The 11,895-nt window shown below is 41.0% G+C and overlaps 1 protein-coding gene across 1 annotated transcript; it reads right to left on the bottom strand.

Annotated features, from left to right (window-relative positions):
- Positions 1-4,831: 4,831 nt before the first annotated feature.
- DKK1 (dickkopf WNT signaling pathway inhibitor 1) lies at positions 4,832-7,194 on the bottom strand (the record flags this gene model as incomplete). The annotated part of the gene is made up of 4 exons (XM_080687948.1): positions 4,832-5,085; positions 5,215-5,358; positions 6,547-6,709; positions 6,949-7,194. The coding sequence occupies 4 exons, from the start codon at positions 7,192-7,194 to the stop codon at positions 4,832-4,834; spliced, it is 807 nt and encodes a 268-aa protein (XP_080544074.1).
- Positions 7,195-11,895: the final 4,701 nt, after the last annotated feature.

Here is an 11,895-nt window from a genome sequence, read left to right as displayed (position 1 = left end):
GTGTATTAATTATATCAGTCAACAACAAAATTTTCTCAAAGATAATTTGACTCCAACTCCACCTAATATGACAACTCTTGCTGGAAAGAAAATAATATTTTTTCACAACATTTTTGACAAAAAAAAATAATAATGTTTATGAAGAGAGTCTAGTAACATATTGAGATAAAATGTCTCAATCGCATCGTCAACTCCACCACATAATATTGCTGAAAATGAAGTTTTTATCTTTTTTGGTTTCCTCAATGACAAATTAAATTACAAAAAAAAATTAGAAAAGTTCTCCTTCCAGATACCCCATACTCTAGCCACAGTGGGTTATCCCTCCTTCCTTTTTAAATATAGTATGTATTATTACTTTTATAGCTTTGTAATTTGGCTCATCTCTGATACCCTTTCCTATACCCTAATGCCCTTTCATTTCTTTTCTACCTGCCAACTCCTCATCTTTCATAACCTATATGTGGCAACTGTCTCTACACAACCCTTCCTGTACAACTACCAAAGTTCATATTGAAGGTGTGCTGGATGTAGTCAGCTGTGTTTATATTTTCACATCCAGGTGGCCAATCTAGCCAATTTGACTAGAGGTGAACCCCATGTCAAAACTGAGTCAATCTGAACCTTTGCCAAGAGATTTGAAATAGAGTCTCTGAGAGGCTAAGCAGTTGGCTCAGCAGAGCTGAGTCTGAAGGCCATTTATATGGGGGTGAAATTTATGCCACCCTGACAAGCCATATACATGTGCAAATTACTGTAGATTGGAAGTTATTAGCAAGTTAATGAAATAGTCTGCAGAATGGTTTCCATACTGATTTCATAAGTGGTAGCGCTATAATCCATGTATCCTTTTACTATCTCTAGTTTAAATGGTTTATCTTCCTTGAATTAAAGGGCCTTGAGAAGAAAATGGTTTAAATACCGCAGCTTCCCTGAAGCTTTTTGAGAGTACCTACAGGCTGATTTAATTGCTTTTAATGTGTGATATAATATCTTATTATAAAATGTTTCATAGTCCAAAAATAGTAAAGACCTAAATTGAGTGCTTACTATGAGCTAGACATCATGCCAAGTAGCATGATAGTGCATGCATTGTTCTCACACCTACACTCTAAGGTTGATATTCTCTTTATAGTATCAGTGAGGTTATATTTGCCCACATCATGCAATTAGAAACTGAGGGGGCCATGGATTCTACCCCAAGTTTGTCTGATTCCAGAGACTGTGTCTCTAACCACTATACTAAGCTGCCCCCAGCTCTCAAGTTTGTTTATTGTCTTCCTAAATGGTGAGCTTTTTGATGTTAAAGGAGCGGACATAATTTTAAATGTGTGCATCATTCTAAATGCCGGCAAGAGCCTACTGACTGAGCTGACAGGCTTAGTCAATGTTTATTGAATTAAGGTGTTCAGCATTACCCAGATTGTAGTCTCAGGTTATTGACAGGATTGACTATTCTTAAACAATTGCCATTAGGACAGACCCACATTTGTACAAACATCATATTCCTAAATTATATAGATTATTTGTTTTGCTGCCTTTTTTGTGGGGAGATAATGTATCATACTTTGGTATTGTACTCAGAGTAGTATTTTTGAAGGTATGAAAATTGTAATCCAAAACTCATTTTGTAAGTCTGATGGTAGCACTGTCTATTTTTCTTAAAGACTACAAAAGAAAGTTGGTAGCATGATAAAATTAATTTTATACAGTTTCAAAAAAAGAAGGAAAATTGAATACTTTCACCTGAAATTTCCATAAGTGGCAATGCATGTTAATTTGACTATGCAGTTAGAAATACTAAAACTGATAAAATTTATAACAGCATAATTGGGGACAAAATTTATTCCACCCTGACAAGCCATATACATGTGCATAATTGTTACTAATTCTATGATTGAATTGGTACAATTTGATTTACCATGGGAAAAATTCATAAACTGTTTTAATATACTAAAATATGAACAATCAAACTTAGTCTGCATATCTGTGGTGGTGTTTTTTAAACAATATACCTCCATCTTCATTCTTAACAATAGATTTCAGGTTAATCAAAAATTGAAATATTTTAAGTCTTCTAGCAAAACAAGAAAAAGGGATGGGGGAATGACTTGTTTGTGATTTTATTTAATAATTATTTTAAAATAAAAGGAATTAGAGAAAGTCTACATTTAACTGAATGCCAGAGATTACTGTGAACTTGTTAGGATAAGCCTGTATTTCCCTTTTCCCCCTTTGATACAATTTAGCAAGAGTTTAATCATCACTAGAACAGTGATAAGCAGGCTCGTGACATTTTACCCATGTCAGTCCTTATGCTAAAAAGCATGTTTTTTTTATTTTGAATTTTGCTTCAGAAATCAGTCATTATCTTATCCTATAAGTATTCTGGCACAAGAATAACAACAACATAAGAATTCTGTAGTCATAGTACAACATTTGTTATAGCAAAACCACTGGAAACAGTTTAAATGTTTCTCAATAATCCCTTTAAATAAATTACAGTATAGCCATTCCAACATACTGTACTCTAAGGCAACATTAAAAAGAATGAGGCACCTGTGTACATATTACATAGAATGTGACCTGCAAGACACACAAAGTAAAAAAAAATAGCAAGACGCAGGGCAGCATGCAGAGCGTGCTCCCATTTGATCAAATACCTGTGAATGCATTCCCAAGTGCATATATTTTCCATTCCAACAAATTGTTTAAAAGTAAAATCATATGTACATTTTAGGCAGCCACTATCTAAAGTGTTGGAGCTTCCTTAAATGATCCCCTTTAGAATTTGTATTGCATCTGACTTCCATCTTTCAGCCTCTATAACTAGGTAAGTTGATAAAATATCTACAGTTTTCTTGATAGCCTGTTTCACCTTTATAAATGTGCAGACTTTCTTTTTGTCTCTTCCTAACATCTCAGTTGGATAGGAAGAAGAGGTGTCCTTCCTTGATTGGTTTGTCGCTCTGCCACCCCCATCACTGGATGGGAAGCCAAAAGGGCTAGAACTATGATTGATGTACCGAGATGTGTAGAGAGGGGAACTCTCTGGCCACAGTCAGTTCCTGTAGAAAGGAAGGGATTCCATAACCGAGCCCTTTGAAAGCTCCTACTTTCCCCTCTTAAACAGAGGCCCTTCTTTCTTCTTTTGGAAGAAAGGGTTTCCTGTTTCCTCTCCTCTATTGTGTTTTATTGGAGATGGCAGACCTTAGAATGAGCCTTCCTGGCACTTCAGAAAACAAGCACATGCAGAAAAAGAAAGTTTCTCCAGGGTGAGGAAGCTGAAACTTCCAGACAAAAGGAATGTAACAACAGACATCCTGCCAGTCCCCTTCTCAGTGAAGAGCCAACCAACCCTTGTGGCCCTTTGGCTGAGCCCCTTGAAATTGAACCACTTCCGGGAATGCTAAAACAACAAACATGCAAGGACATCTGCGTTATTTAAGGAACCTTGTTGATCAGTCACTGTCTTTCGGAGTGCCTTCAACCCAGCATTTTGGGGATTTGATGTAGACTTGAGTATATTACAGAATAAGTGGAAATTGAGACAGTTGCTTTGGTATTAGGTTTGACAATATCAAAGTTGGCAGGTAAAAATGCAAAGCCAGTTTGATTTCATTTCTGTGGGCTTTCCTTTAAACAATATGCCCCTAGCCTTATTGTAATCAACATAATTCAGGTTAGGCAGAATTTGAAATCTTCAACTCAACCTAGCAAGAGATGAAAAGAAGATAATGAAGGCGGACTTGGGGTTTTTATTTAATAACTTTTTAAAAGTCAAAAGTAATTAGAACAAGTCTTCCTGGCATGAAGTAGTATTTAAGATATTTCAAATTAACTTACTTGGTACCAAATCTGCATGTGCTTGCTGACCGTATTGCTATACATACACACACACACATCCCTCTTCCTGCTAACTATCAACTTCTTTGCTCTGGTATGACTTTTGTTGCAAACTTCCTTTGTTGCCCAATAGTTATTAACCATTTGGGTAGATATTATTAATTTATTGGAAACTGTTTTTGAAAGTAGTAATGCAAGTCTCAGACACCATGATCATTTGAGCTTGTCAACGAAGAATATATTTTTCTTTAAAATTGATCAAGAATTGACCAATATTGCCCTACATTTAGACAATAGCTTTCTCTGCTTATCTTTAAATATGTCACATTTCTGTCCCTGCAGAACACACACACAGTTCTAAGGTCACAATGCCAAAATTTATCTATACTTGTAACATTTCATGGTATTAAATGTAAAATTTTATTTCAAGGACTACCACAGCCTAGAAATATATATGTAATCTAAGCACTGAGATAGTACATTTCAAAAAATAAGCTAGTATTCTCATGATAAATTTGAGATACCTATCATTTGTCATTCAAAAAGTTCCTTGCATTCTAGACTCTAGAATTAAAAGGGAAAAGGGTTATGCATTTAGGAAGTATAAGCTAAAATTATTTATTACAATCTAATATAGAATATTTATCAGAGTCGAGATAACAATCAATGTGTACAAAAATTTACATAACAAGATGATCAATAGACAATGCAGCACCTTTAGAAAAAATAATTAAAAAGTTCTGTTGCATTTACAGGTTAAGTGCCACACTGAGAATTTACAACACAGTAATTTACTGCAACCAATGACAGGAGAGTTCCATAAAGAAACAAAGCTCTTAACACTCCGATTTTCAGAAGGTATTACTGGAATGCTTAACTGTAACCACAGACTTTGTACATCCTTAAGGACTGAGCTGGCAAAAGTCACAAAAGGTTCTCATAGCATATATTATATAAAGGAGTCCACTGTGTTTGGACAGCTGGCTTAGTGTCTCTGACAGGTGTGAAGCCTAGAAGAATTACTGGCTTGATGGTGATCTTTCTGTATCCGGCAAGACAGACCTTCTCCGCAGTAACAGCGCTGGAATATCTCTAGCCCATGGGAGCCTTTTCTCCTGTGCTTGGTACACACTTGACCTTCTTTGAGGACAGGTTTACAGATCTTGGACCAGAAGTGTCTAGCACAGCACAACCCTGTAGCACAATCTGATGATCGGAGACAGACAGACCCTTCTAGTCCTAGGAGAGAAGAGACAATAAGGAAAATACATTGTCGCTGCTAACGCTGCATTATTGCATAAAGATGATGCCAAAGACACTTCTGATGTGCTGACAACCGAGAATGAGTCTTTAGGTCCCTGAACCTACCTTTAGTATGATACATTTTTGAGGACAGTGTAGTTCTTCTGGAGTACCCATCCAGGGTGCTGTGATCATTACCAAAGTTTTCAATAATGGTTTCCTCGATTTCCCCTCGTTGGAAATGATTGTGATCGGATGGCATGCAAATTCCTGAGGAAGCAGGAGATAGTGGTTAACTCCTGCGCTGTAATGTGTGACTACTTACAGCTGTGACAGGGGCAGTCTGGTATGCCTGCACCGACTTGAGGGACCTCACTGAAGCGGCATGATTTTAAACACAAGCCCAACTTCCTCCCTAGTGTTAGTGCAAAACTCCCCAGATGGCCAGAAGCATCACTGCGTACACTGTGCAGTCGTATGCAACGTCCCCAGTGTAGCCATTTGATTTACCTTCCTACCTGCTGGGGTAGTGACAGTGAGATTTCTGCCCATTTTAATATCACCCATGGGGTAAGAAAAAGAGAATCGGTCACTTAAAAAATTGCTTTTAAAAATAACCTCTCTGCCCTTGGTGCCTGCCCTGTGAGTACTGCCAGACTGAGTTAAGCAAATACAATACCAGCTCCATGGAAGAAGGCATTCTCACCCACCACCAGTTCCTTTACTGTGTAATTTCTATATTACAGAGATCTAATTCGTTCATCCTGGAGTATTACTGGGTCCTCAGGAGGATCGCCACCCTTAGGTTTATTTCTGGAGTCTCCTCTGGCGTCTGAGTCTACTACCTCTTTGAGACATTGAATTTCAGTGGATCTGTGGTTGTGGGGAGGAGTACTTATTTTAAGGTAGCAGGAAGTGGAGGCAGGGGGTAGGGAAGAGAAGCCAGGGTGGAGGATAACAAGAGCTCCCTTAAGAATGGCCAGCATAGGTAAATCGGTGTCCTGTGGCTGACAACAGTCTCAACAGGGATCATGAAGGAGAAGCCAGACTGGTAGAGCCCCGAGAGGCACTGTAAGAGAAATGAACAGGCCAGGTGAACAGCCAGGGTGCGTCCCTGGGTATCTTTATATCATCCAACCTCCCTCCCCATCTTCTTTCTCGATTGATATCAAGGCTGTCCCAGACCAGTTTTTAGGGAGAGGATCCACTCCACGATAAGCAGTCGTGTTCCATCATTTGAGGGGTCACGGAGGGAAATAAAGAGCTCCAAGACCCCAGTAACGATCTGTCCTCTGAGACAAACACTGGCAACAGAGCCGGTTCAGGGGAACCTTGCATGCTGAGTACCCGTTCATCAGCGGCACCGCAGCCGGCTCAGAGCAGAGAATGTGTCCTCCCAACCGCAGGTGAGCAGAGGCGGGACGGTGCGAGGAGTCCAAAGCGAGCTAAGGAACTCACCGTTCTTGCAGTAATTGCCGGGGCAGCACATGGCGTGGCGCATGCAGCGTTTTCGGCGCTTCCTGCAGGCCAGGCAGATCTGCGCCTCCGAGCCCCCTCCGCGGGCGGGACTCGCGCAGTACTCATCTGTGCTGCACTCCTCGTCCTCCGCGCACGGGTAGGGCTGCGGAAGGGGGCCGGGAGAGGATGAGGCACCTGGGCATCCAGGTACCCACACGCCTGAACCTGCACGCGCATCACAGCCCTTTTCTGCCCACCTCTCCAAAAGTTACCGCCGCCCACTGTCCCGAATGCAGTTTCCAAATGCTCCCCGAACTGCACTCAACTCGGCACGTTCACCCTTCTTCCCAGATGCCACCTCTCCAGGGTCACGGCGTTCCCAGATCCCCAAGCCCTTCTCACCTGGTAGTTGTCAATGGTCTGGTACTTGTTCGCTCCTTCGTACAGAATTCCCGGAGCCACGCTGACGGGCGAGCCTGGGTGCCCAGAAGCGCCGCCCAGCGGTGGGGGCAGATTCTTGATGGCGTTGGAATTGAGAACCGAGTTCAAGGTGGCGCTCACTCCGAGCAGAGGGTGGTGGCCGCAGAGAGCCGCAGCTACCAGGGCGACCAAGACCTGTGCGGCCCCCACTGCGCCCAGGGCCTTCATCTCAGAACTCAAGGGAAGGAAAGAAAGAGAAGGGAGGGATGTCACTTTGCAAGCCCGGTCCCCAGGAAGCCGTGCTGCTGGTGCGGCTGCAAGTCCGGGTTCCCCGAGCCTCCAGCGGTCCCACAGTCCAGGCTGCAGGGCGCACGGAGCTCTGCGCCGCCACCGCCACCGTGGCTGCCTTTATACCACCGGCTCCGAGCATTCCGGCCCCTCCGGGGGAGACAACAAAGCTGGGATGGGATTTCAAAGCCCTGGGAGGGGCTGGGAGGGGTGTGTTTGTGTACATGAAGGGGGGCCTTTGACACTCTTCACCCCGCCCCTCCCTTGCACAGTCGTTCCCCTGGACCAGTTCACCTTGGGGGTGATTGTACTCGGGGAGCATTAGAGCAGACGACTTTAATAACTGCGGGGGAGGAGGAGCTTGGCGACACGGGGGCCCTTGCCTTGCCTTAGCTGGGATACCGGGATCTGAAATGCTTTTCCGCACGGAATGGTGATGCTCTCTGCAAAAGCACTTTTCTCCTCTCCCCCTTATGCCAGGACTGGTTTATTGTGCACATAAATAATATTCAGTCCTAAATACAACCCGATCCATCATTCAAAGTCTCTATCAAAGCCTCGCAGCCATAAGGGCCAGGTGGCCAATGCGAGTTGCTCATTAACCCTTTAGAGTCACGGTTTGCAGATTTGGAGTGAGGTCCTTGGCTTTCAGTTCATTGAATTCCTCCCCCCCCCCCCTTCCTTTCTCCCGAGGGAGAAAAATGTGCAAATAGAAGGAAATTTGCACATCAAATGAGGGTTAAAAGGAAGAAGAACTAATTCTCTTTTGATGGGAAGTTTAGAGAGGGAGGCGAGAGACTAGCATTTGGAAATTAGATCATGGGTGGAGGGGAGAGGGAAATGACCATCTGATAATCAACTGTTTAATGTAGTTCTTTGAATCTGAGCGGTCTGGGCAGTAGATGAACTTGATTAGGCAGACGGGTGAGATCAAAGTGGCCGGAGCAAAGGCGGACAGGGTCCAGCGGCCGGTCAGTCCTCACTCGCGGGTCCTCCCTTCTCAGTGGCGGGTTAGTGCAGGGAGATAAGAAACCCTAAGGCTTAGCACCTGACTTTCTCATTAGTATTTCATATCGCAAAGCTTGAGAACGCCTGTTTGATCCCAAGTCAGACCCTTCCTGGACGAGGAATTACCCCCTCTAGGGAGATAAGAGACTGGCTTCAGGAAAAGGGAAGCTGAAAGTGAATTTCATGTCATTTAAACCAGTATATAAAAACAATAAAGTAGGGCGTGTAAGAATGCTGTCCTGCTTATAAATAGGAAATAATTTATTTTTAAACAAAATAAATTTCATTAGTCGTATGCTCATTCAGCTCTTATCTTTATATTGCAGTAAGTTATTTGCTCTCACTGTTTGACAACAACAACAACACAATATAAAAATCCTTGCACACCTTGTCAGATTGGAGAATTTTAATCTTTTTCATTTACCATTGTAAAACCAAGAACAATTTTATAACTTTTTTTGCACATAGCTGTTACTTGTAGGGCAATCTGTCTTTAAGGAGGATAAGTTACTCTAAAACATATGAGTCCTAGGTAGTTTTTTCCTTCAAGTCAAGCATCTTGCTGTTCAAATGAACTTGTTTAAAATGGAAAATAAGTGTGTGTGTGTGGGGGGGGGGGGGGGAACTACCTGAAAGGTAGGACTAGGCTTTATCCCTGGCATTGGGCAACTTTTCAGGCTCTTGCCCTTCGGGGGGAGGGACAGAGTGAATACAAATGTGATGAGACTATTCTAGTTACAGTAAGGAAGTAAGGATAGATAGGAAATGTACACAATTCTTTTTAAAACAGGTCGATGTGTGAGAAAATGGACAACTGCTATGCGAGTTTAGAAAAGAAAAAAGATGATTGAATAATCACTGTTGTGTATATTTATTTTATGCTCACTGAACTCAAGGGTCTTTATAATTACACACTGACTTATTATATCCAGGACTGGACCTATGACCAAGTATAGCCAGTGATAATCTTCAAGTAGAATAATCCTAAAGTTAAGAAAGGCAGGAGTACTTTAAAAAAAAAAAAAGTTTATAATGGTCTGTGTTCTAATTTATTGGGTTTCAGAGGTCATATTAAGCATATCTTCTAAATAATTCTTTAGTAACACCTCTAATTATGCTGATACCTTCCCATCCCAAGTTCCATCTATCCTGTGGAATTTCCTCTGGCTTATTATGATCTCTACTTGAAATGTTAACATGGATTAAATCGCACACATTTCTTTAGATTTTTAGTATCAACCTGTACGATGATCTAGTTTTGGCTACCACTCTAGAAACTTTTGGAACAAATGGAAAATTTGATACTAAGTGGGGGAGGTTGTTTATATAAGCTTTTAAAAAATGAGCCTAAGAAACAAGTAGTCAATATGCCTTTTATTGAGAATCGGCAATGAACCAGGTCTCCTTTGGGCAGATATGGCCCTACTTTCAGTGACTTGAAGCTTATATGGACGGGGAGGTATTAAAGGGTAAAGACATAAGAAATTTTAGATGCCATATTTTCACTTGCAGCATATTAATAATAACGCCAGTCATCAAGGTGGTGAGCACCTTTGATGTGGTAAAAAAAAAAATCGACAGTCTGTGTTAAATTCTTAAGATGTTGAAATGTGGAGAAAGAATTCCCTGACCTTGGGAAGTGTGACAATATTTCTTTCTAGTCCCATTATCTTAAATACATATTTCTAAAAATATGCTTGTGCCACACTGAAGACCAACCACTTTTCCTCTTTTTTTGCAAGATATGGCATTTGTCAATATATAACAAATTTAGTCCATTAGGAGCTTGGATTCACAAACAAAACCATTGTCCAGGGGCATAAAAAAGTGGAATAATTTAATCAACCTATGGGAAACCTTAACCAAAAAGGCATGTTGTATAAATTCAATCTTGATTCCTGAATTTATATGTCTGTTAGGGTTTAATAATCCCGAAGCATTGACAGAATCTGTTGCATTTGGTTAGGGGAGCTAGGCCAAGAGGAGGATTTTAAGAGTGGACTCAGTTGCACCTCCTCCTTCACTTTCCATGTTGCTCCTGAAGTTGTCACAATTTGAAAGCTAACAATGAATTCGTCACTATGAGTTCCTACTATGTGCTCAGCATGGTACTTGACATGTGTGATAAAGATGAGGACTTTATTATCCTCAAATAATTGAGGGGGGGGGGGCAGAGAAGGTAAGCTCACACATTGTACAGGAGAGAAATTATGTAGGAAGGAGCCAGGCGAGTATGTAGCAAGCCAACTCTTTGTCCCAAATGGGAACATTTACTTTTTCAATGGCGTCTCCATCTGAAAATCCTTTCCATGACTGAATTTGCTCACTGGTGAGAAAAGAGCAGGTTGGGTACAGAGGTAAAGTGAAGTTCATTGTTCCATCAGCAGTCAATTAAAATTCAATGAGTGCCTATTATATGCAAAATTCTACCCTAGTACCTTTGGGAGTATACCCCCAACATATTAACTTATTAAAGGCAGGCTCATTGACCATGGAAAGCTTTCAATCTATGACTAGTTAGGGAAACAAATATACTTACATGAGAATGGAGGTTAATTTTTTTTTTTTTTTTCTAAATAGATTCTCTTTGGGCATATATTAGGTCATGGGGAAGATAGGAAAAGGCCCAGGACTTGTGACCAACAAGGGAAAGAGGGTTCCGATGACTGCTGAATTTAATTTATTGAACCCAGTTTATGTAATTCTGGAAGGAAACCTGGCTCCTTTTTGATCTGGTTTAAATATGACCACAATTAATGCAATAAGTTTAATATTTTGCATTACATTTTAAAATAGGTAAAATATGTTTACCAAAGTGGAATCGAACCTCATAACTCAGGAATTGCACGATAATATGTGCCTTCCTCACATTTTAAGCACTGTATGCCAGGCACAGAATACTCATCAACACCTTCGTTCATGAGGAAGACAGACAAATACACTTCCCAAAATACTGTGGCGTTTGCAAACTATTTTTCCATTTTTGTTACTTGGGATTCTTATGTGACTGCTGCATTTTTATTTCATTCCCTTCCTCCCTTCTTTCTTCCCTCCTTCCTTCCCTCCCTCTCTTCCTTTCCTCCTCCTTTCATTTTATCTGTTTATTAAATCAAAGGAAGCAGATCTGTTGCCATTTAATTTTACTTCACTGGGAAAACATTGCATGACTGTCATTCCTTATGGCGAGTGTTGCCAACATTTTTGTTGGTACCAATCTTGAATTTATAGTAGGGATTCCTCCTTTATGAGTTTAGTAAAAAAAAATATTATGACTTTCTCATTGGCCTTGAAAAGATTTTGGTCTTAATGTGCTTCATGATGTTAAAAGAGTTTTTGGACCAGGCCCCTGTTACAACTCCCAAGAGGCTGGATTAGGCTTTTCTGCACTCCTCAGTACACAGAGGAGGCGAGATTTGACAATGATTATGTTTATTTGGTCAGTGGAGATGGCCAGCCCAGATAAACCAGACTCCATGGTCGCTTTCAACCCAGCTCAGAAGGAATGCTTTAAAGGAGTGGGATATTAAAAACTAATCTGAGAGTACAGCCCAGACCTAGAAACTTTTGACTAAAAACCAGAGGGGACTTTTCTTGATGTGGTGACACTCAGAAGGATCCATGGTGTGTAGTTAC

This window comes from Plecotus auritus (assembly GCF_963455305.1).
Source record: "Plecotus auritus genome assembly, chromosome: 9".
Taxonomy (NCBI): Eukaryota; Metazoa; Chordata; class Mammalia; order Chiroptera; family Vespertilionidae; genus Plecotus; species Plecotus auritus.
The sequence above is the reverse complement of the archived record's forward strand: the minus strand, read 5'-3'. Positions and strand labels throughout refer to the sequence as shown.